Source organism: Phyllostomus discolor, chromosome 4 (assembly GCF_004126475.2).
Source record: "Phyllostomus discolor isolate MPI-MPIP mPhyDis1 chromosome 4, mPhyDis1.pri.v3, whole genome shotgun sequence".
In the NCBI taxonomy this organism is placed as follows: Eukaryota; Metazoa; Chordata; class Mammalia; order Chiroptera; family Phyllostomidae; genus Phyllostomus; species Phyllostomus discolor.
Genome location: NC_040906.2, coordinates 103,690,260 through 103,717,537, shown reverse-complemented (window position 1 = coordinate 103,717,537; position 27,278 = coordinate 103,690,260). Strand labels below are relative to the sequence as shown.

Genomic DNA, 27,278 nt, shown 5'->3' with positions numbered 1-27,278 from the left:
TCAGGATTGTTGCTTGCTAACTGATCTGCTTACTTCCACCTTTGTTCCCCTTTTGCTTATTTTTAAGTCAAAGTGGCCTGGTTAAAAGTCATAGCATACCATCCTTCTGTTCAAATTCCTATGATGGTTTTCCATTTTTCACAGAGAGTGAAAGCCAAAGCCTTTGAAATAGCTTTTAAGGCCCAAAATGTCCTTCCCGCCTTATAGCTCTGATCTCATCAACCACCTCTCTCCACTCACCACCATCATCCACAGTACTCTAATCACACCAGTCAGTTCACTCTTCCAGGCACACTCCTTCAGGGCCTTTGCACTAGCCATTCCTCTGCCTGGGATGCCTTCCTTCCAGATATTACTTGGCTCTTATTCTCACCTCCTTTCATTACTGCTCAAATGACATTTCCTCAGTGAGGCCTTCCCTGCCTATGCCACTTAAACTTGAAGTACCACACACTCCCATGCCCACCGTGGCACTCCCAAGCCTTCTTCCTGGCTCTCATTTTTTCAGAACATTTATAATCAACCATAGGATATACTTGCTTATTGTTTTTGTCTCTTCAACTGAAATATAAGCTCCATAAGAGCAGAAACTTTTACCTGTTTTGTTCAGTAAAGTATTTCTAGTGCCCAGAGCAGTGCCAGGTACTCAATAGGTATTTGTTGAATAAATGGATAGGACTAGTAATAATTATCTTGCATTTACTTAAAAACCAAACACCTTCCCCATTTTAGACCAAAGCTCCCAAGGATAGGAAATGTTTATTATTCTGAACCCTTAAGAAATGTTGATTGAATAAGGAGTGGCCTGTGTGAAAAGGAGGTGAAAACAAGCTGGCTATGTTTGGGGCATGAACATATTATTAGGTGTAAAAGACAGCCATGATGATGAATCATAATAGATGAGAGTAAAATAGCTGCAGAATGAGACATGGTAAAAACAAAAAACAATAAAACAAAACAAACAGTTGTATAAAATGAATCCTATATAATAGGAAGTAAGAAATGCTTGAAAGGTGCCAATTCTCTGCCCTGAAATAATAAATTCAATGTGAATGCTTAGTGGGGATCTACCCTTTGAAACTTCTAACCTGTGGGACTGTGGTCTCCAGGTTGTAGTATTTATTTAGGAACTTGAGCAGCTTCTGTGAGGGTCGGTCAATGGCCAGTTGGTGTGGTTCAACTCGCTCCTTCTGCAGGGAACAGGAGACTCAGGGTAGGAGAACATGCCAACAGAACTCTAGAGCCTGGGAAGGGAATGGGGACATGGGGACACTGGGGAGGGGAAGACTGAAGCTTTAGTAGGGCTCATGGCAAAGGAGCCTTTGATTTCCCTTTGGACAGACTGGTGAAAAGATAAGTGATACCTGCAACATATACTGGAAGAGTTCTTGCCCATGGCCATGGCGTTGAAGTGACTCATGAATGTAAAAATCCAGGATGCAAAGTGGTTCCACCTCATTGTGAGCCTCACGATCATCCTAAGAGGTAAAGAACAACAACTATCTTTTAGGATCAAGACATTGTTGCCACCTCCCAAACTTCAGCACTTTTGTGTTCAGTAATCAAGGCATATGAACTCTTAGCTTCCAGTAGCACTCACCAGTACAAAGAGTTTTTTGTATCCAACTTTGAGGAAACCAATAACAGCTCCTTTTCCTGCCCTACAGGATGGGGAAAATAATGAAGAAACTAGAAGCAGCTAGGTGAGAGAGGTAGAGTCAAAAAGGGAAAAGGGCTAGGAAGAAAGGGATACAGGATGGAAAAGTGTTTAGTACTCACGGTCGAGCAGAAGTGTCTTTGAGCACATACATAACGTGGCGATTACTCTGCATCCTCGATGCACTGGTGATGGGTGCAGGAAGGTGCTGGGCCTGACAGACAGATGAAGACAGACTTTCTGCAGGTCCCTTCCAAAGGATCCAGCCCTCCTTTATCTACTGTTCCTAGAGAGGTGTCCCCAGTACCTTGGCAGAAGCCTTGCCCAATTCATCTACAATGGTCATAATTTGCTGTTGCACATCAACACTATAAGAGAGGAGATAAATAGTCAGATAATCAATGAATGAGGATTCTGGACTCCCAGGAAACTGGACCACAGCTCCAATTTAGGTTCAGCACTTAAAGACTCCCCAACTTTACCTTGGAGTATTCCAATCTGAGTTTTCCACCCGACTCTCTAGAACCCAAACTTTTACCACACCTCCTTTCCAATGTGCCACACTCCCTCCTCCCTTGCGGTTATTGTGAGGAAGCAGGACGGACAGGTCAAGCACATCCTTTGGCCAGGACCTTATGTTTGGCCAAAGGGTGAAATGTTATAGACCCAAACGCAGATCAATCCCACTAAGTGTAGGGTCAAAGGTCACCAACAGGTCGAGCCAGGACCTCAAAAGGTGTGAGGGTCATTACTCAATGAAAAGGGGGGCGTGGTGCCTGGACCAGATTTCTAGAACTGGGAGAGAAGGGCATCAAGGTGGGTTTGAGATGTCACCGGGCTGGCGTTGTGGTTCCGGGTCTGCGGGCCGGTGGCCGCAGGTGCTGGTCCAGGACCGTGATGCGCTCCGGGAGCAGCGCGTCCACATCGAACGGGAACTCCATGGCCCATTGTACTTGACTGGCCCCGCCCGGGCAACGTCACTTCCGTCCTTCCCGGACACCCCGCCCCTCGGGGTCCATTTCTCTCCCTGCAGGGTGGGGCGCGGCACACACCCCGCCCTTCGTCCTCTTCAAGCTGCTCCGGAGACCCTGCCCTTCTGGTCGATCCTGTAGTCCCGTAGTGAAGCCACTCCCCACCAATTCCCAAGGCACGGGGTGCCTAGCAATGAATACATTTTCCTTCGGCCTAGTTGCTTCTTCTCCAACCCATTAGCCCCAGTGAACAGCTGGGCCCCGTGGACCATGGAACACTGCTTGAGGCACTAGGGGCCCCCAGGGTGATCAAGACAGAACGGCACAACTGTTTATTCCAGGTGACTCCTGGTCCCAAGAGTCCCAGGTTGGGCTGGCTCCAGTCTGACCACTTCTCTCTCCATAGCAGCACCCATTCCTTTGAGACTCAGTCCAGAGACAGGAGACAAAGCTTTATTTTGGAAAAGCAGAGTTGGCATTAAGTCTGCAACAGCAAAAGGTGGCTGAACCCGTCTACTTACACTACATGGGGATCAGGGTTTCCCACATACATCTATACTGCCCCCCTTCAGCCTCAGATGTATTCACCCCCTTCAACAACAATCATGTTTCTTCACTGACTCTGGACCTGCCATTGGCCACAAAACAGATGAAGTCTTCAGGGTGAATCCTATCATGTTATTCTTAGGCATTATCTTCCAATCTCTCCACACCCTTCCCAGTCTACAGCTCCTACAGAGAACTCTAGGAATGTGCTGAGAGTGGCATCTCAGGCATTGACTCAGGTGGGGGGCCACTCTCTTCTCCAAGATGGCCTTGATACAGCCGACGAAGGCGGGACAGCTCTCTCTCTGGTGGCTGTTTCCAGCTGTACCATGGGTACCAGGGATCACCTGAAACCAGAGTGGGGGCTGGCGGAGTAGCACTCACAGCTCCATGGGAGTTACTGAAGTCAAGGTCCCGAGGTTCCACCTGGGGAATATGGTAACTGAGAAGACCTAGGGGATTAAAAAAAAGAGTGAAGGAAGCAAGGTGGGGCAGTTCAGATTAAGAGAGACAGAAGGAAAATAACCTGTAAAGGGAAGAGGGAACCACAGCCACTGGGTATATTTATGCATGCTACACACTGCACAAAGGCCAACTGGCCAGTGGGCAAGTGTGGGCTGACATACTGCCTAGGCTCTTGCCTACTAAGCTGTGCAGCCCTGCACCAGGACTATGAAGCTGCATCTGCCCTAATGGAGGAATACCTTTTTCTAATTTGTACAAAGGAGCCCAGGGCCAGAAATTTATACAAAATTCATCCTATGATGTAGCTATAGCATTGGGACTGATAGTTATTAAGTAAGAGGGAAGAAAAAGGAAAGAGAGGGGACAATGACAAGGTACACTGAGGAGAGAGAATAAAGGAGAATGAAATGATGAAAGAAGAGATTCTTGGGAACATGTTATGTGCTAACTTCTCAGATAGGCAGGAGCATTTATATCTATCCTCCGGCCCTTAGTCACCTCCTTAACATCTAACAAAACTTCTTTTGGCCCCTTCTCAAACTTACCATGATCCCTGGCTTTCTGAATGGCCTGGGTCAACTTCTTGTGTTGCTTCATACAGACTCCTGCAGGAAGAAAAATAGGTAACTCTTCTCCTTCTATCAAGCATGGTAAGCAAAGAAAACAAACTGCTTCTACATGGTGAGAGACGGTTGGAGTTGGAAGACCTGGCTCCCCATTCTCCTGACCCCCTCCTCAGGCCTGTTTCCCCATCTGTCCAATGGAAAGAATCCCTCCTGAGAGCTGCAATAAAAACTTAGGAGGGTCTAGGTACTATAGAGAAGCCATTTACTGGAAAAGGCTCTAAAATAGAGAACAGAAAACAATTCAAGAGGCAAGTGTGCTTCATTGGGCAGGACAATTCACGGAGAAAAATTCAGTAAGGGAAGAAAAGGATTTCAGGTCTTGGGAAGGCAATATGAAAGTGTAGCAAAATAGTCTCTTAAGTTTTTTACAGAGTGACGGGAGTTTAAAACTACTCTAAAACTCCCTGACAAACTGAACTCCACTAATCATGCTGCCATCCCCAGAATGGTTAAATTCAAATTATTCTTGGCAAATTTATCTTGCTTAACACGCAATGGCAACATTTTTCTGTATGGGGCCGTATATTTTACATGATGCAGGTCCTAGAGTCTTTGTCTCAGCTATTCAACTCTGCCACTGTAGTCTGGAAGCAGTTGTAGACACTATAAAGACACATGGACACAGCAGTGAGCCGGATTTAGCCTGTGGCTATAGTTAGGGAATAGATGTAATCTTGAATTGTTAAACACACAATTTCAAATTTGGGAAATCTAACTTAATTGTCAACAGTATAAAAGAATTCATAGGACAGCAAGTTTATGAGAAAGCCTTTTTATAAAAGTGGAAAGCCCTAAGGAAATAATCACTACCATTTATTTTTAAGAGCTTATCTTTTAAGAGCTACAATAAGATGGTTTGCTTACAATGACACTTGCCTGTATCTTTTGTGCCCCTGTAACTGTTTTAGCATGTGAATAGCCCCATTACACCAAAATTTCCAGAAGGTTCAATCACACTTTTTATGCTGTAGTAGAAGCCACCAAAAAAAATACCTGTTGTCTGACTGAATAAAGAGAAGTGCTCCCAGGAAAAGTCATTCTGGTGGGGACATGGATGATGGGCTAACCTGTGTATGGCGCATGGAAGATGATACCCGTGTGGGCACAGACAAACTGTTCCAAGAGCTTCACATTCTGTGGGGAAAATGGTGGAGAAAGGAGTGGGGGACAGCAGGAAAACCTTAAGTGACTGAAAGTGCACAATCCCTATACATTCACACAAGTGACCTTAATCCTCCTATGTCTCTCCAGATGCTGCCCTCCTTCATGCCCCAGTTTTAGCTCCATCCCTTTAGTGAACTCATTCATGAAAACTCCAGCAAACGTTTCCCCTTTCCTAGTCTTTCAACCATTTCACGTGTACATCCTATACTCTGTCACTGAGACTCATACAGAATTCTCTTCTCCAGGCGTTAGGTTCTAAAATCAGGCCTCATGCAGCCCTCACTAGTGTGGCTCAGTGGACTGAGTGCCAGCCTGCAAAGCACAAGGTTGCTAATTTGATTCCCAGTCAGGGCACATGTCTGGGTTGTGGGCCAGGTCCCCAGTGGGGGTGTGCAAGAGGTGACCACACACTGAGGTTTCTCTCCCTTTCTCCCTGCCTTCCCCTGTCTAAAAATAAATAAATATGTGTATGGCCGTACCACCCTGAACTGTGTCCACTCTCATCTAAAAATAAATAAATATTTAAAAAATAAAATCAGACCTCATGCAAAAAATCAGGAGTCAGTTGGCAATCCCTAAAATCACCCAGAAAATATAGTACATCTTGTGACGTGCATGTATGAATGAGTATAACATATAAATAGCATGCTGTATATAATGTATACATTGACTCAGATCAATTTAAAGTTAGTTATGTAGAAGGACTACCAGGTAGCAAGTTAAGCAGAGGAAGTGAGACCCAAGGAATAAGCAGGTATACTTGTGCAGCTAGAATGGCAGGCAGAATCACCCACGCTACTGAATTTGTAATTTTTCTCTCTCCCTTATTATGTGATTATAAACTGTAAAAAACTGTTTATAGTACCTTTTTATTAACCAGTCATATACAGTTGAAATTGAGAAGCTACCTGTTAAACTCCTCTACAGTTTGTGTCAGAAGGGGCCTAAGAACAGTCACACACTCTCATCTGCTTGACGGATACACGAATGCCCTCCAACTTCTCTGAGGACCAGCTATTCAGCTTCCCACCTACTACTTCACTGCAAGCTCAGAAGAACACTTTCCCATCACCACTGTTAGCATGCCACCAAACATCAACATGACAAGGAAATAAAACCTCAGAAAAAAATTGGTCCAATCTACTTGCTAATAATTGTGATGGATATAAACAAATTTGGGGGCACCCCCCTCCCATTAGAAATGAGCATTTTTCTTGCCTGCCAATCTAGACTGTCAGTTTCACAAGGGATGAAACTTTTTACTATAACCCATAGTAGAGAGCAAAAGACTAGAAGAAAAAACGCTTTTATAGTGCCAGGAAGCCAGTGTAAATGGAGTGTAGGGGCACCCAATCTGAAGAAGAGTGGGACAATCTCCTTAGCACTGCAAAAAGGCTCCAAATATTCACCCTGGAGAAAAGATTTTCCTTACCCTAAAGTCAATGTGCAGCTTATGATCTCGGCAGATAGGGCATGGGTTCCCAGCAACTTTACTTTTACGCTGTAGAGAGAAGAAATTGGCAGGTGACAATAACCCAAGCCCTGTCAGAAAAAGTAGTTGCCACCTTCACTATGGTCTTCACCCCCACTTCACATCCCATCCATGTGCTACTCTCAGAGACTCACAATACATGTCTTTCGAGTACGCTGTGGGGGTATTCCACCTTTGTGGTTGCGACGATAGTCAGCCCATATGGGACGAGAACCATAGCGGGACTTGTATTCTGAAATCAAAGGCCACACAAGTTAGGGTGGAGGATGTGTCTCTCTGTCCATTTACTGCAGATCCCACATGACCCTCCCTTCCTGTACAGGTACCTTCTGAGTCCAGATACTTCCAGGGTTCATTAATATAAGGGGAAATGGGCACTGGGGGCAAAGAATCTTCCTCAAGGGAGGCTTCAGTGCAAAGAGTCCGGATGGGAACCTATAAAAAAGGGTGAAAATTAAAAAATGAATTCAAAGACGGAACCAGATTTTTAAAAAATATTTTATTTATTTTTGGAGAGAGGGAGAGAAATATCAATGTGGTTGCCACTCGCATGTCCCCTACTATGGACCTGGACTGCAACTTAGGCATGTGCCCTGACTGGGACTTGAACTGGCAACTCTTTGCTTCGGAGGCCAGTACTCAATCCACTGAGCCACACCAGCCAGGGCAAGAACCAGATTGTTTTGCTGCTGACTTCAGGAAGAAGGGAATACATGCCCACTGTGTTAATGGAATATAGCAGAAACATATATGGAAGGTAGCATATTTGGTGGGGTTAAACTGACATCATCAACAACCACTCACCCTTATCTCCAACTGGATTCTGAAAGAAACTAAGGTTGGAGGCTAGCTAGGACAAGTGACTGAGAGACAATCTTATTTGTGAGGACAACTTAAAAACCTGGCACATATGAGGTATTGATGCTTTTGGGGATGAAGTGAGTCTAGTGGAGGAAAAAAGGTGAACAAAGGAAAAGTGAAGGTGTGTAGTTCCTTGGAAGTAAGATGTGTGGCAGGAAGGGGGTGCAGAGGACTTGTTAAGTCTCCAATCCAATCCAGAATCGCTGAGTTCCTCAGCTTTATAAAAAGTTGAAGGTCAACATTCCATCGGGAAGAACAAACGAGTCCTAATTATGCTAGCTTTAAAACTACCAGGTCTGTCATTAATCCCACAGTGGCCCCTGTCACCACTCTTCAGTCCCACTTTAGGGAGTGGAAGCTGGGAAAGCCTTCCTATCTCACCCGTCCCCACCAAGAATCTGCCCTGCCCTACTAAGAGCCTCCAGGATGGTAAGTACATGAGACTAGAGGGAAACCTCAATCCAAAGAACTGAGTTAAACTTTCATGTATGCTCTTTGACAATAAACTGATTTAGTAGGATGGAAGGCTAAGAAACAGGTCACCATGTCAAGAATGTATCCTGGCTTTACTGGGAGACACTCTTCCAGTATAAGTTAGTGCCCCCGAACCCAAGGACACTCCAGAGCATCATGGATTTAGACAGCATCTGTACAGTTAATGAGTTTGTTGTGCATGACGGGGTGGGGTGGAGAGCATCACTCACCTAGTTATTTACCCAACATATTAACATGGGAAGATGATGAAATCTAAGCCTGGCTCTTTACCCTCGGCTCGGGATTTTAAAATGCACGGAGATTTAAGGAGGAGGAGGGGAAGGAGGAAGTGGTCGGGGCAAAATGTCTAAACAGCGGAGGCATAAGGACGTGGAAAATTTTCTGCTCCCGGATTCCCAGAAGTGGAGCGAGACGTAGACAAAGTAAAACTAAGTAGCGATTCTACAAAACGTGCTCCAAGGAGTTACCTGAACTCCGCAGGCACCCCTGAAGGACGAAAGGCTAGGAAGGAGCCTCAGCAGCGTATTCAACACGGAAGCCGCCATCTTGACGGACACCCAAAACAGGAACGACCAGGGAGGTGACTGCGCATGCTCCCCCGGAAAACGACTTGGGCAGGGCCAAGGACAAGCCTGCAATGCGGCAGGCAACTACGCACTTGCGTCAGGACGGAAGCGAGAAAGGGGGAGGGTCTTGAGGAAAAAATCCAATTTCAACTGCGTCACAGTGGAATTCGGCCTCAAAATTAAATTTTTGATGAAGCAATCATGACGATTCCTAGATCTTATACTTTGAGTTTGCCTTTCAAGCAATTCTGAAGGCGATTTTGGCCCAGATTACCGCAGTACGCATGCGTCGGCCCCGTTCCGCCAATCCAGGGTAAGAAATGTTTTCAGGGGCGGAAGTGGTGGAGGCAGAGGAAAGGAAGGTGCTAGGCTCTGCGGTCACGCGCACGCGCCTCCTTCCTCCCCAGAAAGGAGGTGGAAAAAAAGTCCCGAATGTGGCGGGGAGTGTGGGCTGAGCGAAGGCGAAGGGAGGGTAGCCAATCAATTAGCTAGTTGTGTTTCGTGTTGGCCAATGAGTTTACGCCTCGAGCACCATGTCTCGCGACAAGGGAAACGTACTAGCACGTTTGGGCGCGTTGGGTGGTGTCCTGGTATAAAAGACTCCGCCCGAGCCGACAGCCGCCATTGTCGGGTTCGTGTAGAGGTAAGTTCCGGTAGATTGTCGGTTGGGGGTTAAGCTTTTACTGAGAGCGTTGGCTTAGACATTGGGTTTGGCATGGGTTTGTTTGAGAGCTACAACTTGTATTTTCGGGGTTGGACGTTGGGATGCGTGGAACAACCAAGATGGCAATTTGGGGTGTTACAAAAGCAGCCCGTGCTGATTATATTTTTCCCCTTGTGTTTTTCTATCCCAGGTTTGAATTTTCTCGGAGGAAGGCAGCCACGAGGAAAAAAAGAAACAAGATTCAGCAACATCTAAGCCCTTGAAAGGATCCTGAGCGGGGGGAAAGGGAAAACAGCAGCCACCAGCCCAACCACTTGTGTCTTCTGCCCCTTCCCACCTATCTTGCCCACCCCACCAGCCCACGCTGCTTGGGACTTGAGATCTGTGGCCGAAGGACCGTCACCACATAACTTCAAAAATAATCAAACCCACCCAAATCCACCCAAATTCACTTAACCAGCGTTTACTTTTTTGAATCCACTCAGAAATTTTTTTCTACGACCCCCCCTCCCTAAATGGAGTTGGGTGGGGGGGGAATGAATACTGAGTTGGCCTTTGTTTTTTTTAAGAGACTTTTTGATCCAATGAGGCCCCCCAAATAGAGTTTTGGGTCCTGGTTGGTGGTTTAATTTTTTTTCTCCAAAATTTTAACCCCCTCCCCCCTGAGCCCGAGGTGCTGACGTCGCAAAAAAATTGGATAGTAAGTGTCGAATTTTCAAAAACGAGCCTTGCAACAAGAAATCAACCTTTCCCTTTGTGAAATCAAAAATGAGAGGAAGAAATGAGACCATAGAACAAAACGGAGAACTGGAGAAAGGACCAAACCGGTCACTTACTCTCCATTAAAAAGGGCATTTGGGTCTATAAACAGTATAGTTCTCTTCCCCCCTACCACCTACTTCTAACCGGCCCTGCTGCAGGCAAGGAGAGGTTGGGGGGGGGGGGGCAGCAAGTGAGGATTTTGATGGTTAACCCTTCGTAATCCAGCCAATTTCTAGACTGCCAAAGCGCTAAATTTGCTTTTAATAAGGAGGAATGGTTACCTTCCTCCCTAAGCAGCAGTCTTCAAAAGGGTTAATGAGCTCACATACAAAAGACGGTGGATCTTGTGGCCCAGAAGTCCCACTTCTTTGTGTGTGAGACAAGCAGGGCGCCTACCAATTTGCCAGATTAATAAGCAATCTGTACATAAAGATTGCAGGGTAAGGAGATGTGCAGAGAAATATTAGCTGGCTATGACTTAAAATGGTTAAATCCTCTCAATTTTAATGTAATATGCTTGGGGTGTATTTGTGTGGTTAAAATAAGTGGCAATCTAGGAATAAAGATTGCAAGACAATTAGGACAAAATATAATTTTAGTGCCAGTACATACAAGGTGATAGTTGGGGACGTAAATGTTTTGTAATTGTTGCAGGTTGCATAAGTTAAAAGCAAGTTTAACATTTTAACTTGGTACTTTTTGATGAGACTATAGTTAGAGGGTGGAAAGGTTGGGAAATGTGAAATTCAGGAGTATCATTTTAAAAGCCATTTAGTGCAATTGAATGCTAGCTTTTTAAAAGATTGTGTCGTTAAAAGGATTTTTTTCTTCCCTGCTTCAATATGGCGACTTTCCTAGTCCTTTTGTCTTTCAAGCGGTGTTGCAGGTTGTGTCTACCATATTTCTCTTGTCCTACCTCAACCCTATTTGTTGAGAGGGGTCCAAATCCCCCCCCCTTTCCCTTTGTATGGAAGATGGGGGTGGTCTATCGTAGGTTTAACCTCAACTCGAAATACAATTCTTCCCCGCAGAAAACTGTTACATTTAATATTTTAATTGTATTTTCACAATGCTCTTACTCAAAATAGGTCAAAGACTTAAGGATGGGGGACTGTTTTTGTTTCGTTTTTTGTTTTTTTTTTTTTACAAAAGTGTTTTTGTTTCTTGTTTTTTCTTAATGTAACCAGCTACCGGCAGAGCTGGAATAGGTTTTTAAAATTTTTTTCCTCCATTACAAAATGGCGTCCCTACTTCTTTGTTGTTTTTCTTCCCCTTTTACCATCCAGAGCCTAGGGCCGCCCTAGAAACTTGGTCAAGGGGGAGGAGCTTCATTGGAAGGTGATGTAATCCGCTTCTTTCTCCACCCTCTTACAACTCCACCCCTGAGCGTCTCCCTTCTGGACTCCCTATGCACGCATCTAGGAAGACATCTAACTTAATTTCTTTAGATTATCATCTTTAATAGCCTGTATCTTAAAAGGAAAAAAGCTGGCAGAAATTAGGTCTTCAAGCTGCTCATCCCTTTGGACAACTAGTTTTTTGTTTTTACAGTGAGAGCTTGATGCTTTTTATTTTCACCTTTCACTCATCGCGGCTACCTGGAAGTTTTCCCCACTTCATTTGTCAGGGGTAGAAAACCAGTTAAACTAAGACTGGGAGCCTTTTGCGGGAGGGTGTGTGTGAGCTTGTGTGTATGTATATGTGTGTCGGGGCATACTAGAGAAAGACACAAGGGCTTGTGAAAGTAACTTGAGACAAATGGGGCCTAATAACACTGAAGTGTGCCGATTTTGCTCAGTAACCAGTCCTTGGGCCTCCTGCATTTGGTTGCTTTGTATAATGAGAATCTGGGGAGAGTGGGTACTTTAGGAATTTATTCTCAATCACCCTTATTCCCACTTGGGTTTTGGGATAAACTGTATTCCGTGCTGTGTCACGTTCTCCAATTGCTTAGCTCCTGTACTTTGGTACTGGGATGAGAAGTGAATCTTAGGAAAGGAGGCGGCAGTTGTAAACTCAAGGCAGGGGGGATCAAGCTACGGTTTCTGGTAAGCAAAACCTTTCTGGTATTACATTTCACAATTTTCATTTTTTCCCAAGAGCCACCATTTTTAAATTTATTTTTCCTTCTAAGAAATTCCTTAAAGCAATGGGAGAGTAATGTCTTCATTTTTCCACTTGTGCAGTGCTATAGCAATTGGTGCATGTTGTAAAGCCATGCCCTATCCGATGGTGGTATTTCGTGCCCTATCCATTTCTTCCTCCAGCTTTTTCAAAATCAAATCTTTATCAGACTCTCCATATACTAATTTTGAAGTCCTGCATTGAAGCATGAAGACTCTAAGCAGAATTGGAAAGCCATTTTGTACAAATGCCATGTGGTGACTTGGGTGAGACTTAAAGGGCCAATTTTCTATTTGGTATGAATTCTCAAATTATTAAGCTTCTGGATTGAATGGGAGGGACTCTTCCACATGTCTATTGACCACAAGTTTGTTTGTTTTTTTTTTGGTGGGGGGGTGGTTAATTGTTTAAGCAGTTTGCCATGGGCCTCTGCAGCATACCTTCCTTGGTAGCTGAACATTCTGCCCACTGGAGTTCCTGATTTTTAGTGGGCAGGGGATTAATAAAGGAAATCTTCAGTAACATGGGAGATGGGAAACAAAGTCTTCTAGGGAAACCAAATCCATCTGGAGAACCTGATCTTTGTAATTTGTGGCCATTTATATTCTGGGATCCTTTCATGTTGGGATGGGTGGATGTGGTGATTTCACTAAGCTTTTCGGGAGCTCATGTACCAGGCTTTAAATGGCTGAGTAATGGGGGCTGATACTCAGAAGAAAAGAATAACCTTGGGAATCACCGTAAAGACATAATTCAGTCCACTGTTGAGCCATGCTAGGAAATACTTCAAACACTGAAGAAAGGAAGGGATCTAAGGGGGATCTTAGGTACAAAATATTTTCATTTCCAGAAGTGCTAAATCCTCTAAGTAGGGTGAACTTGGGCTCCTTTTTTGTCAGGAGAGTGTTGGGATTGTTTTAAAAAGGGCTCTGACTTCCATAGGATTTTTGTACTGAACCAATCCAGTTCTGTTTCATTGGTGATGGGTATGGAATAATTTTAGCCAAACTAAATATTTTTCACCCTATTAAATGAATAACCCTCAAGTAAAATTCATTTTGGAGGCAGAAGTTGGTGTCACTTCAGGACTTTTAAATTTTATCTCTGGTAAGAACAGGAGAAAACTCCCCAGTGTCTTGTGTTAGTAGTGCTGGTCTTTGCCTGCAACATCTTCTGTAAGGAAAACACAGCATGGAAGGTGGAGATAGGCCAGGGCTTATTCCCCACCCTCCCTTCTGTACTGCCTTCAAGAAAATTAAAATGTATCATGCCCTGGATTATTGGTTTCAGAAATCTTCCTTAAGCTTTCATTGCAGGCTCCATATTATGACTAGGCAATGTTATGACACTTGGTCACTGCTCCTCCTCCCTAGTCAGCTCATTTGCCTTTTCCACTGTAGGCCTGTGCCAGGAATTTCAGCTCTTTGTTTCTTTCCACTTGAGTGCCTTGGAAGTTCTTTCAAAATGTACTGACTTTAAAAGAAGGAAATTAGGTTGTCATACATTTGGGGTCCTTAAATTTTAAATGAGTGAAAGCTAATCCTGTAGGAAAGTGATAATAAGAAAACACCTTTTAATCACAGGACTGGTGCTTGTGAGACAAAATTAAGTTTTGTCAATTGTATTTCCAAAATGTAATAGGAAAAAAAAAGAATGGAAATTGAGAAGAAAACATTTCCTCTGCTTTGTCTCCTAGCTTTTCTTGACTGGCTATTCTTGCATGGTATGAATGAGAATGAAAAAGTTCCTAGGTCTTGTTTCCAGCAGAAGGCACTAGACAATTTAGTTTTTTACTAATTGATCTTTTGTCTCCCACCCTCTTAAGTGAAGGAACATTTAAGCTCAGGTGATAATTTGAGTTTCTGAAGGAAGTAGGGGTAACAGTCCTGTTAGCATAGCTAATAGATAAGTGAAAGGGAGTTCTCCAGGGTGATATATATTAAACTCTGGTTTTGAATCAGTGGGATCGGCTGTGTTTAGTGGGCACCGGTGTGAAGTGATGTTAGTTTAATTGAAGGCTTTTGGTCAAATTGTATATATCTTGGTTGCTGATAATATATTATTTGGATTTGTTCATTGCTTTTATAGTCTCCAATAGATGGGAAACCTGTTTTCTCTCCCTTTATTATATCTATATATCTCTTTACAGTGTCTATATATTACGTAGTATGTTACTACATGGGGAAAATTTCTTTATCCCTGTGTCTATCTCTGTAAGAATCACCACAGTTCAGTGGATTTGGCCTGTACACTTCTAACCTTATCTGGTATTCTACTTCAATGTTTTTTTCCTCTGACTTCAGGTTCTACCTATATTTGTAGAGGTTCCAGGGTAGCAGTCACAGCATAATTAATACTTATCTGCTCACCTCTCAACATTTCTTTAGTCATCTCCTCTCCTTATATTTAGCCCACAGGGTATGATCTTAAGGACCAACCACCTCCCTGCTTTTTTCCCTTTTCTTCTTTAGATTGTTAGGACCTCTGCATTTAGAAATTTACTGACCTTTTTTTGTTGGAAGGACTTAAAAGGTTGACATTTTTTTTTCTCTGAGAACTAATTTATTCTATAAGAAAACTTCTTGTTTCTGCACAAAGTACAGTCCTCTTTGTAAAATCCTGATTTTCCCACACTTCTGGGAATCATGTCTGTTAACTGTATTAGAAGCAGGGTGCATGAGGTGGTTTTCTCCTTGCCTCCCTAACCAATGTTAACCTGATTTCCCAAATGTAGATATTACTCAGGTGTCTTTTTTGTTTGTTTTCAGAGGTGTTTCTAGGCATTGTGGATAAAAGTAACCAATCTGAACCATCCTGGATCTTAACTACCTCTCTGGAACTTGGTTTCTGACCTAGAAAGTGCTTCACACTTCGCTGTCCCATAAAAGCAGTTTAACTTTTAATTAACTCCTTTTCTAACCTAGTCTAAAGTAGCTACTTAAAATTTAAAGGCATTTTTCCAGTGTCTACCTTCATTCCATTCTTTTTGGCTCCATGGTTTCTAATTTCAGGTGTCTCTTGGGGATCTTGGGGATGTGATTTTGGGTGTCAGGGATAATGGGTCAGATTTGCATGTTTGCTTTTGAAATTACAAGCCAATCAAGCTCTTGATTTTGAAATAAAATCTTGTGCAGTGTTCGGTTAATGAATTAGGTGAACCTGCTTAATTTCATTTGCATTCATTTGTTTCCATTTCTGGGAGCTACCCATAACTCCCCTGGGGAAAGGTTCTGTTTTCAAGTTTTATTTTTTTTATTACCTATCACTTGAACTGATTGTCTCCTGGTACAAGCAGTACATATCCTGCCACTTGTGATTATGACTCTTAATGGGCTGTAGTAAAAAGGAATTGATTAATCTGAGAAGATATTTAGCACAACACCCAAGATTGGCCCAGTTCTTATCAAGTCAGTTGTTTTTGAAACCAGATTTACTAGCAACCAAGGAGAGACAAGAACCTATCAAGCAAAAATGCTTTGGAGAATTGAGCATTTTGTTACAGGAATGTGAATCTTAGCTCTAATACTAACTAATGAAGTTTAGCTGTCATGGAAGGATATAATTGGGAGGGGGAGAGAGGTGGCTTGCCCCAGTCTACCAACTGAATTGTTTTCTAATTTTGTCATCTAGTAGCACCATGCTTACCTTGCCAGGGCTATTTTCTCAGTGCTGACAATGGTCTGTGTTGATTTTTATCTTAAAAATAGTAAGTGTAGTTGAACATAAATGGAATAAGGAGTCACTATATTTTGTCAAATGTAGAAATTGAATTAAAGAGCATACTGTCACTGTCCTTGCCACCCATTTATTCTGTGGGTTTGTTTTGTCCTCTCTTAGAAGCCTTGATCATGGGTTCGGGTCCCATAGATCCCAAAGAGCTTCTCAAGGGTCTGGATAGCTTCCTTAACCGAGATGGGGAAGTCAAGAATGTGGACGGAATTTCCAAGATCTTCAGGTGAGTCTACCCTTTTTTGGATTCATTGTGAGTAGAGGATATTGTATGTTATAATTAAGGTAGAGAGGACTGAATTTTCCTAGAGAGGAAAGGAAAAGTCAGTGGGATAAGATTGAAGTCCAATAATTTTAGAATAAGTGATAGGAAAAGGTGATCCCTTGGTTCCTGGCTATAATGAAATTAGGTATTTATATATCCGTAGTCTCAAGGGAGTCACCCTTTGGAAGGAAGGAAGCAGGGAGCCAGGTGACAGAATTCTTGGTTCTGTTTTGGGTCACATTTCAGATCTCCAAACTGTCATTTTCCTTCAGGTATCCTCAAGTTTCCCAACTTGAGGCTACCTGAGCAAATGGCTAAGCCAGTCCTGAACAGACTACTGAAGGCTGATTTTTGAGGGATAGGATTCTTCACCTGCAAACAGAATCAGATGTGTCCTGTGCATTAGGGAAGCAGTGATGCTCACCCCCAGATCAGAGACTCAGTGTCTCCTCAGTTGTCTTCCAACCTCCCCTGGGTTTTTATTTCACTCTGGATCCATCCCATCCTCCTAGAGGCCCATGTGACTCCACCACTTTGTTACAGTCTAAAGTTATCAGGGATCTCCAGACAGTCTCACAGATTAGAGGTATTGCTGCTGGAAGAAGAGGCTACTCTCTGACTGCTCCATTCCTAATCTAATCCTCTCCTACAGTCTGATGAAGGAAGCACGAAAGATGGTGAGTCGATGCACTTACTTGAACATTCTCCTGCAGACCCGATCACCAGAAATATTGGTCAAGTAAGTGGGGATCTGAGTGGCTGGAATGGGAAGATGTAGTTAGAAGGTGAGGGAGGTGAGGCATGGGGTTCCTGGGTTGGTGATGGGGAACTAGGAGTACAGGATGTGGTCCTCCCAAAATTCAAGAAGAACATTAGATTCTGCTCCTACCTGCCTACAGGTTTATTGATGTCGGTGGTTACAAGCTTCTTAATAATTGGTTGACATATTCAAAGACAACCAACAACATACCCCTGTTGCAGCAAATTCTACTGACCTTGCAGCACCTACCACTCACCGTAGACCATCTCAAGCAGGTACCATCGGTCTATAGTTTTTGGTTTAGCCTCAGATGAAAAATTTACACTGACTCTGATAATGGCTGTGATCTTGGGCCTGTGAGGTAGAATGGTAGGAAAAATAGGAATTGGGAATCAGAAGACTTGGTTCAAATGTATCTCCTTTAATAGGAGTATGGCTTGGGGCACTCCCTATATCTGACCCCCAGTTTTTTTCATCTATATAATGGAAATAATTATACCTACCTTATTGGATTATTCTAAAGATTAAGTAAGACTATGCCCACAAAGATTTTGTAGAAGGTAAATATAATGTCAGTGTTAGTCACTGTTAAGGGACTATGAAGAGATTGTGAGTTTAGGGGGCTATTAGCTCTGAGTGGGCTTACTGTCCTCCTGGCATTTACCTTTCTGCTGCTCCCCATCTCTCATAGAACAACACAGCCAAATTGGTGAAGCAACTGAGCAAGTCAAGTGAGGATGAAGGTAGGGGCCAGTCCTTCCTCTCTCTGGGCCTTCCTCCATTACTTCCACTTAATTCCTTTCATGTCTGTCCCCATCCTTGGACTGTACCTTTCTTCCTTTCTCTTTTTATCTCACCTTGCTTTTCTCTTTCTTTTAAAAATTCAGTTCCTCTAATCTGTTTCCTCTCTCCTAGTCTCAGTTTTGAACAGGATTTGTTCATTTCTCTAAGATTAAGTTTGCGATAAGGTACCATATTTTGACTAGAAGCTGATTCTTAAGATTTCTTGGTATAAAAGTCATACACTTACAATTCTTTGGGGGAGAAAAGTATCATCATAGCGTGTCTTATCATCCTTGACTTTGTTTTTCTGTGTAGCACATTCTGGGACTTTCAATGTCTATTTTCCTAACAATAAATATAATAGTTTTGCCAATAAACACTGTCCTGTAGGGCATGGGCAGAATCCCAATATCATAGCTTCATAGCAACAGATTTTTTCCTTTTCTAAGACAAAGGGTTTTGGAGCTCCTGGCAAAGGCCATACAGTTCTGACTTGAGGATAGAGCCTGGCTCCAGAAAGTCAGCCTTTTCTTTAGAGAAGAAAGGGGTGTGTATCCAAGGGTTAAATACCCGAGGACTTTACACCCACTGCATAAATCAGGAGCATAAGACTCTAGTGCCCTGCATGTGAGAGGTATTCTAGCAGAGCTTGATCCCCTTGGTCAGAATTCAGATTTGCTCTTTGTCTTAAGAGAATTGTACTGTAAGCCCTTTTGGAAAGAAGCCTTGGTCATTTAGTGTGGAGGGAACATCTAGGCCTGGGTCAGCCTATCTAAAGTTCCTTTAGCTATAGGAGAAAACACTGGGAACCCTTTTTTAGGAAAAGGGTTTAACTCATAGTATTGTTCAGGTAAAAAACATTCCATACTTTTTCATTATTTTAGTTGTATTAATTCCCAATTTTAAGGCCCTTTTAGATACAGAGCACTTCACTATTTTTCTGATATCTCAGAGTATCTTCAGTAATAATTTGTAGTACAACATATTGTTCTAGAAAAGCCCAGTAGGTCATTGCCCACCTTTTGTTTCTTCACCCAGGTATACTGTCCCCCGTTTTCCAGATGGCTCAATTGTGCTGCCTTCTTTGAATGTAGATGTAATTATTATTCTGTACTTCCTTTGGATAATGAAATTTGTACATTCTTTATCAACTGTAGTGAAGTCTAATTGGACCATAATACCAGTTGCTCCAAAAAGGTTTTAGGGTATTCCTTCATTGGGTATGCATTGAGATTCATCTTGCCTTAGGTACAGAAATTACCAGTTATGTGACTGTTTTGAAAAGTTAGGTTTTAATGTTATGTGGCAGTCTCATTCATAAATGAGTCTGTAAGTGGAAACATTGGCAAGAAGAGAGATGCCATAGATAAGAGATGTTACTTGCCAAGTACAAATGGAAAGAGTACAAAGGTATATTTTTCATACATTTACAAACAAATTCTCTATTTTAAAATTCTCTGACCTAAATTAGTCTGTTTTTAAGCTCTTTTTTTCACCCTTGCTATACCTAATTAAAAAGCCATTATCACTAGCAGCATTCTAGAAAAAAAATTTTGCCTGGAGGTCTTTTGTAAGATGGACTTAAATTGCTTCTTTGAAACTTTTCATTTAGGATAACACTGAAAAATGGTGCTTATTTTAAAATCTGGTAGCCCTTTGGATACTTGAACTCTGTCCACCTTTGTCCTTAGTTTCTGTTCTCTAAACAGAAGGGGAAGAGCATAGGTGTTGGGTTCGTTGTGCCACTTTGTAGTTTTATGACTCTAATCTCTGCTTTTATGCCTGTGAAGGGAGATTAAACATTTTCAAGATGTTGTAACAACTACATGAGATACAGAGGGATGGGCAAAAGTAGTTTACAAATAATACAAATAAATAATACAGTAATAATATAAGAATAAACTGTATATCATGTACTCATGACTATAAACCTACTTTTGCCCACTGCTGTATATATGAAACATTAGTGTAGTTTTTTTCTTTTTAAGGATTTTGTTTGTTTATTTGTTTATTTATTTATTTGTCTTTAGACAGGGGGGAGGGAGAAAGAGGGAAACATCAATGTGTGGTTGCCTCTTGTGCGCCCCCTACTGGGAACCTGGCCCCACAACTCAGGCATGTGCCCTGACTAGGAATCAAATCAGCAACCTTTTGGTTTGCAGGCTAGCCCCTAATCCACTAAGCCACACCAGCCAGGGCATTAATATATTTTTATAACATACTCTGTAATATCTGTTACTGGAGGAATAATATTTTAAGTTATTTAGGCATTTCCCCTTTCTGTTACCTACAGAGCTCCGGAAATTGGCCTCAGTCCTTGTAAGTGACTGGATGGCTGTCATCCGCTCCCAGAGTAGTACCCAGCCTGCTGGTAAGCTCTGAACTCCTTTACCCCTCTGGCATGTGGCCTTTAGTGTTTTCAGCCTGTTTCACTTCTGCCTGGCAGTTTTCTACTTTAGCTAAATAAAATCTTTTTCTACTTTGTTTTCCCACAACAGAGAAAGATAAGAAAAAACGTAAAGAAGAGGGAAAGAGTCGAAGTACCCCTCCTGAGCGACCTTTCACTGAGGTGAAGGCTGAGCCTCGGCCTGAGGAGGCCCCAGAGAAGAAGAAGGAAAAGCCCAAGTCTCTTCGAACCACAGCACCCAGCCATGCCAAGTTCCGCTCCACTGGTGAGGATGTTGGCTGCCTGGGGTTGCTGCATTATGACACGTGAAAGAGGGAAGACTAGTGGGTGAAGCTTTGGGGGTTGTACGTGGCCAGATGAACTGAGAGGAAAAGTTAAGAGGGTGGGCTGTGAGTTCAACCACACACCGTGGCTCTTCCCCAGGATTAGAGCTGGAGACCCCATCTTTGGTGCCTGTGAAGAAGAACGCCAGTGCAGTGGTGGTTTCTGACAAATACAACCTTAAGCCTATCCCCCTCAAGCGTCAGAGGTATGGACCATGTGCTGGGCTTTTCTGAATGGGATGGGTCTGAGAACAGAGAAAGAAGGGCTAAATGGGCATTGTTCTTGATAGTTCCTCTTCTTACAGTTCTGCAGCCTCCCCAGGAGATGCTGCACCCCATGCAGAGAAGAAGTACAAGCCTCTCAACACAACACCCAATGCTACCAAAGAGATCAAAGTGAAGATCATCCCACCACAGCGTGAGTCCAAAGTGGGAGAATGTATTGAATTGGGAGCAAACTTATCATGGGAATGAAGTGGGGAGTACTCCTTCTCTTTAATGTCTTTCTCCATTTTCCTTTGATTTTTTGGTGTCCTTTAATTTTCACACTTCTGAAACTTTCCTTTCATGAGAAGTTTTAGGAGTAACTTTAGAGATGAAGTGGGAGGTGTGCTCTTCAGTGACTGGTCAGGGGTGCTCTGTGAGCTGGTAGGAATCTGTCATGTCTACAGATCTGGCTTTGTCTGCTACCTGAGCTCTAATTTATGCCCAAAGCCATGGCTTCCCTGCCTTTAATAAAAAGAGAATGATGTCAAGAATTTCTTATGTGTACGCTTTCTGGTCATCTTGAGCTTATTGTGTCCCAAGTTGCAGCAGGTTCTCTAATGACCCATTTTTCTGCCCAGATGTTACAGGAATAGGATTGTGAAGGAGGTATGATGATTCCATTTATACTTTTTTCTTTTTTAGCTATGGAAGGCCTGGGCTTCCTGGATGCACTCAATTCAGCACCTGTTCCAGGCATTAAAATTAAGAAGAAAAAGAAGGTGCTGTCACCTACAGCTGCCAAGGTATGGGCCCTGGGTAGCAGGTGTCAGTGACAGGTAAAGGTAGAGTTGAAGGAAGCGCCCAGCAGCTCGGAGTCAGAAGGACAAGAGGAGTTGACTGGTAGCAGTGGGCAGCATTTGACATAGATCTTCATTTGTATGAACTGTGGGGCATCCTGCCTAGAACCATGGGTTAATTGCCTTGCCTTGACCTTGGCTTTCCTGTCAGCTCATCAACTTTTTCTTTTACAATAGCCAAGCCCATTTGAAGGGAAAACAAGCACAGAGCCAAGCACAGCCAAATCTTCTTCCCCAGAACCAGCACCTTCTTCTGAGGCTATGGACACAGACCGTCCAGGGACCCCAGTTCCACCTGTGGAAGTCCCAGAGCTCCTGGATACGGGTAAGTCTAGAAAGTGGTCCAGATTTAGGGGTTTCCTAAGAGGAAGGACCTGGGTCTGAAACCTCTTCTGCTTATAGCCTCTTTGGAGCCAGGAGCTTTGGATGCAAAGCCAGTGGAAAGTCCTGGTGATGCCAGCCAGCTGACCCGAAAAGGCAGGAAGAGGAAAACTGTGACATGGCCTGAGGAAGGAAAACTGAGAGAATATTTCTATTTTGAACTAGATGAAACTGAACGAGGTTAGAAGTCAAGTTTTCTGTATAATAGGTTGGAATAAGGGGTTTAAAAAGGACATGGTGTACTTACTTTCTCTCTTGCTTGTTTTCTTCGTTGCCCATAGTAAATGTGAATAAGATCAAGGACTTTGGTGAGGCAGCTAAGCGAGAGATACTGTCAGACCGACATGCATTTGAGACTGCCCGGCGTCTGAGCCATGACAACATGGAGGAAAAGGTGCCATGGGTGTGCCCCCGGCCCCTGGTTCTGCCCTCACCTCTTGTGACCCCTGGAAGCAACAGCCAGGAGCGATACATTCAGGCTGAGCGGGAGAAAGGAATCCTTCAGGAGCTTTTCCTGAACAAGGAAAGGTGAGCAGAATGGGGTTCATGCCCTGGGGGGGGTGTTGAGGGGAGCATGCCCTGGGATGATTAATAAGAGGGTGGAATTTAGGAAGAAATTCCTGGGCCTGAATAAATAATTTGACTATCATTCTTTTGCTTCACCTGCGGCGTTACTACTAGCCCTCACGAGCCTGATCCTGAGTCCTATGAACCTATACCTCCAAAGCTCATCCCCCTAGATGAGGTGAGTGAGTGTGATGTGATGATAGGGGTTGTGATTGAGGTTAATGCAGCTTTCACAGAACCTTTCTCTTTTTCTACAGTTAGTCCTCATTGTTCTGTTATGCTTTCAGGAGTGTTCCATGGATGAGACCCCATATGCTGAGACTCTGGAGCCTGGGGAGGCCGGGGGCTCACCTGATGGGGCAGGTGGCTCCAAGTTGCCTCCTGTTCTGGCCAATCTTATGGGAAGCATGGGTGCTGGGAAGAGCCCCCAGGGTCCTGGAGGAGGAGGCATCAATGTCCAAGAGATCCTCACCTCTATCATGGTATGAGCCCTTCTTCCTCTTTTCTACTTTGTCTGGAATGCTCCTTCCTTTACCCCTGTCCTCCTTATCTTCCCACTTACCTCCTCTCTTGGCTCTCCCTCTCTGCTGGGTGAGGACTTTTGCTCTCTATTGACCTTGATTTTTATTGATCTTGCCTCACAGGGTAGCCCAAATAGTCATCCCTCTGAGGAACTGCTGAAGCAACCAGATTACTCAGACAAGATCAAGCAGATGCTGGGTAATTATCAGGGCCAGCCTGGGGCTGGGGGAGGAAGCCTACAGTGAGGTTGGGGAAACAGGAGTATTGGCACTCGATGCCAGACATTGAAAGGGAAGACTAGACTCAGAGAGCATTGCTCTGCCAGGTTAGTCTTTGTGCATCAGTTGGGAACACCTAAGTGAGAAGTCATGTCCCTCTTCTAGAATCCTCTTGCTGACTCTTTGACTCCTTTTTTCATTAACAGTGCCTCATGGACTCTTAGGCCCTGGTCCAATAGCCAATGGTTTTCCACAAGGGGGCCCTGGGGGCCCCAAGGGAATACAGCATTTCCCCTCAGGCCCTGGGGGACCTATGCCAGGTAGGTGGTGACATGTTGGAATGGGCTTATCTGCTTAGCTTTGGTCTGGTGATAGGATAGCATTGATGAAAAGCAGAAGGCGGTGTGGGCTAGGAGGGAGCACTTCCTGAATAAAATAATAAGGTAGCTGACATTGTGTCTCTCCCTTTTTTTCTAACAGGTCCTCATGGAGGCCCTGGGGGCCCTGGTGGGCCTGTGGGTCCACGCCTCCTGGGTCCCCCACCCCCTCCCCGGGGGGGTGATCCCTTCTGGGATGGCCCTGGTGACCCCATGCGGGGTGGCCCTATGCGGGGAGGTCCAGGACCTGGTCCTGGACCATACCATAGAGGTCGTGGAGGCCGAGGAGGAAATGAACCTCCTCCTCCTCCTCTTCCATTTCGAGGGGCCAGAGGAGGTCGCTCTGGGGGAGGACCCCCAAATGGACGAGGGGGCCCTGGTGGGGGCGTGGTTGGAGGTGGTGGGCACCGTCCCCACGAAGTCCCTAGCAGTAGCATGGGTGGAGGACATCGACCCCATGAAGGCCCTGGTGGTGGCATGGGCAGTGGCAGTGGCCATCGTCCTCATGAAGGTCCTGGCGGGAGTATGGGTGGAAATGGTGGACATCGCCCCCATGAAGGTCCTGGACATGGGGGACCCCATGGCCACCGGCTTCATGATGTCCCTAGTCACCGAGGCCATGACCATCGAGGGCCACCACCTCATGAGCACCGTGGCCATGATGGCCCTGGCCACGGAGGAGGGGGCCACCGAGGGCACGATGGAGGCCACAGCCATGGAGGAGGTGAGGATGGTCCCTGTCCCCTATATGGCTTTTATTTCATTCTAGAATCTGGGAGCGCCATTACCCCAGGTATGCCCCACAGAACGAGAGGTTGCCTGTGCCTAGCATGCATAGCTATTCCTACCCTGTGTACTTCCCCAAAATCCTCAAGGCTCTCTGTCTCTAAAAGAGTTCTCAGGATGCCATAGACTTGGAAGTGGGTGAGAATGGCATTGACCTATCTAACCATCTCGCCTTCTTTTCCAGACATGTCAAACCGCCCTGTTTGCCGACACTTCATGATGAAGGGCAACTGCCGCTATGAGAACAGCTGTGCCTTCTACCACCCAGGGGTCAATGGCCCCCCCCTGCCCTAGGAGCCCTTCCTGCCTTCCCCACACCCCCATGGGCTGTAGCCTTGCTTCTCCACCCTGTTATGGCTTCTGTGAGGCCCGTTTGTCCTTTCCCCAGCTGAGGAGGAGCAGGCCTTCTCAGTCCCGCTTGTGTTCATGGGGGTTTTCTGATCACTGGTGCGCATTGATTGGTGTACACACTCTCCTCCAGTCTGGGGAGGAGAGACTGGACACATTCTGTACCCTGACTGCTCAAGAGGAGACCCAGTTGGCTTCACTTTGTGAGGATATTTGCCCCATCACCCCAAGCCCCTTCCCAGTATTACCTTTAATGTCTGAGAACCTAAGCTGGTTATCCTGGAGAACACCTGTACCCTCCTATTTTGAGTCCTCCCCATGCACAGAGCTCTGACATGGGATCAGTTGCACTTACGAAATCATCCAAGCCAAGTTCATTATTCCTCACGGGGTGGGGAGATGGTAAAAAGGGGTATTGGATATCCCACTGCACTGAAAGAGCTCCCCACTCCCTCCCTCCCATCACAAGCTGGACACATTTTGAGTCCTTTCTCAAGTAAGACTTCGCAACCTGTGAACATTGTGGGTCTGCTGGATTCAATGATGGAAAATTCACATTTGCATCCAGAGAAGGTTTTGGCTGGTGGCGTTGGTCCATCTTGCATATATTAACTCATTCTGGAAACTAAAATCCTTCAGTGAGACCAGCTTTTCATGAACTGAACCCTGGCACGCTGGGCCCAACAGTCACACTACATGCACCGCTTTGGGAGTTAGCACGCTTCCTATCCTCACCTGGGACCTTGTTGGAGTGAGGCCACTTCTGAATCCCCGCCAAGCACCTTCCTGGGTGCATTGAACAACACAACTGGTCCTTACCCAGTCCTCTCCTTCACCTGTCTCGGCATCAGTTGTTTTCTATGAAAACAGTGGATTGGTTGGGTTTTGTGCAGGGTCTTGTGTTAGAGCCACTATGTATTTGAGGATGAGTATTTTTTTTTGGTTTTGTATATTTTGTACATTAATAATAAACAGTGGAAAGAGAAGCAGCTTATTTAACCCCTGGTGTGTTTGGACTCGTTAAAAAACAAAACCCAACCATTATCAGCTCTTTAGGTACATTAATACAAACCTTGGTGGAATCTGTTGCAGTCTTTTGAGTGGAACTAAAACGTTATACCTTCAAGCCACAGAATTGATACTAAGTGAAAGATTGCTGAAGTGGAATATTCTGAATAGAAAGCTTGGAGGACCCGCATTCTCTAAGCAAGAAATGGGGCCTCTGGAATGCAGAACTCAGTGCTGGAGCTGCAGGCAGTATGGGCACAGCAGTTGCAGTTGGACCTGACAGCCCTGTGGAATTGTGCAGGGAAGGAATTGAGGATGGAGGAAGGGGAGTAGGGAGAGTGTTGGAAGGAGAAATCCAAGAGCAGTGTCTTGAAAGCAGTTCCAGTGGAGAAAGGAGCAAGGAAAGTGTAAACTGCTCTTCCCAAAAACTGGCTGCAGAGCTAGAGGAAAATTCACCTGCTTCAAAGAAATGTAGTATTGAGGTTATTCCTAATTATTACAGATAAGTATTAAACTGAGAGCTTAGTTGATGGAATAAGGTTTCTGGGAAGACAGAAGGTTTTGGAGACCAGAACATGCAGAGGATTAAGTAGGAAGTTACTTAAATCTGCTATTCTTAAAGCTAAAAATTAGAACTATATTACATTTTGGAGGGAGAGAATAATGGTTTTCAACCTTTCAGTGTCTATCAGAACATCTGAAGGGCCTGTTAAAAGACAGTTGGGGGTGAGGGACAGCAAATTTTCTGGGTCAGTAGGTCTGGGATGGATCCCAAGATTTTGCATTTCAGCCTTGGTGTTGCTGATGCATATCCAGAAAGCAAGTCACGCCCCTACAAGTTTCTTGGCTGTATTTTCCAAGACAGGCCACAAGAGGGCAACTTCCTAAATTTAACAGGCCTCATTTACATCTAGTAAGGCTAGTGGGGCAGATTTTTGCTTTTGCAGTCTCAGGAGTGAGAATCAGGCAGTCAGCCCACTGTTACTCTGTGCACTTAAGAGAGGACCTGACAGGTGGATGTAATCTAAAGGCCAAAGTGAGAAGTGAAATACCAAGGAAGTGAAAAAACAACAAACATGTCAACCCAGTTCAGGGGTGTCAAACTTATTTTCACCAGAGGCCACATCAGCCTCAAGTTTGCCTTCAAAGGGCCTAACGTAATTTTAGGACCCAATCAATGCACATATATTTTAGGACCATATAAATTTAACTGCTACTTAACTAAGTGCAAGGAGTTCGGCACTGCTCCCTGGTAGAAACAAGGTGCTGGGCTGGATAAAAGAAGGTGGAGGGGCCTTGTGTTTGCCACCTGTGCAGTATTAGGTCATTCTTTAACTTGCCTCCCTC

The 27,278-nt window shown here is 44.4% G+C and overlaps 3 protein-coding genes across 14 annotated transcripts in view; 1 reads left to right on the top strand and 2 right to left on the bottom strand.

Moving 5' to 3' along the window:
* Positions 1-2,666, bottom strand: part of ATAT1 (alpha tubulin acetyltransferase 1) — a 34,183-nt gene extending 31,517 nt beyond the window's left edge. For 2 of the 12 annotated variants that reach the window (XM_036023752.1, XM_036023754.1), the window contains exons 1-6: positions 2,492-2,666; positions 1,965-2,025; positions 1,780-1,871; positions 1,601-1,661; positions 1,365-1,478; positions 1,089-1,190 (exon numbers count right to left, since the gene is read on the bottom strand). In XM_036023752.1, coding sequence (XP_035879645.1) covers positions 1,089-1,190; positions 1,365-1,478; positions 1,601-1,661; positions 1,780-1,871; positions 1,965-2,025; positions 2,492-2,598 — 537 coding nt within the window. In that variant the 5' untranslated portion in view covers positions 2,599-2,666. The other 10 variants (XM_036023755.1, XM_036023753.1, XR_004902687.1 and 7 more) reach the window with 9 other exon arrangements.
* A 393-nt stretch (positions 2,667-3,059) lies between these two features.
* MRPS18B (mitochondrial ribosomal protein S18B) lies at positions 3,060-8,912 on the bottom strand. Its single transcript, XM_028509593.2, has 7 exons — positions 8,745-8,912; positions 7,248-7,356; positions 7,056-7,153; positions 6,862-6,930; positions 5,333-5,399; positions 4,185-4,244; positions 3,060-3,626 (listed from the first exon to the last, which is right to left on the bottom strand). Exons 1-7 carry the CDS (start codon positions 8,820-8,822, stop codon positions 3,373-3,375), a joined length of 735 nt encoding a protein of 244 aa, XP_028365394.1. The 5' UTR covers positions 8,823-8,912; the 3' UTR covers positions 3,060-3,372.
* Positions 8,913-9,280: 368 nt separating this feature from the next.
* PPP1R10 (protein phosphatase 1 regulatory subunit 10) lies at positions 9,281-25,922 on the top strand. Its single transcript, XM_028510947.2, has 20 exons — positions 9,281-9,486; positions 9,698-10,207; positions 16,231-16,348; positions 17,040-17,126; positions 17,287-17,422; positions 17,839-17,890; positions 20,224-20,301; positions 20,429-20,602; positions 20,761-20,866; positions 20,966-21,078; positions 21,570-21,670; positions 21,902-22,049; positions 22,127-22,285; positions 22,387-22,633; positions 22,787-22,850; positions 22,960-23,154; positions 23,317-23,392; positions 23,619-23,732; positions 23,893-24,513; positions 24,760-25,922. Exons 3-20 carry the CDS (start codon positions 16,242-16,244, stop codon positions 24,867-24,869), a joined length of 2,688 nt encoding a protein of 895 aa, XP_028366748.1. The 5' UTR covers positions 9,281-9,486; positions 9,698-10,207; positions 16,231-16,241; the 3' UTR covers positions 24,870-25,922.
* Positions 25,923-27,278: the final 1,356 nt, after the last annotated feature.

Bases quoted from the DNA above. Each gene is read 5' to 3' on its own strand.
- PPP1R10 (XM_028510947.2), top strand. From the start codon at position 16,242: ATGGGTTCGGGTCCCATAGATCCCAAAGAGCTTCTCAAGGGTCTGGAT. The intron at 16,349-17,039 runs GTGAGTCTACCC...CCTCTCCTACAG, and splicing joins GGAATTTCCAAGATCTTCAG to TCTGATGAAGGAAGCACGAA. The intron at 17,127-17,286 runs GTAAGTGGGGAT...ACCTGCCTACAG, and splicing joins TCACCAGAAATATTGGTCAA to GTTTATTGATGTCGGTGGTT.
- MRPS18B (XM_028509593.2), bottom strand. From the start codon at position 8,822: ATGGCGGCTTCCGTGTTGAATACGCTGCTGAGGCTCCTTCCTAGCCTT. The intron at 7,357-8,744 runs GTAACTCCTTGG...CCTTTTTTATAG, and splicing joins GGGGTGCCTGCGGAGTTCAG to GTTCCCATCCGGACTCTTTG. The intron at 6,931-7,055 runs GTGAGTCTCTGA...TTCTCTCTACAG, and splicing joins GTACTCGAAAGACATGTATT to CGTAAAAGTAAAGTTGCTGG.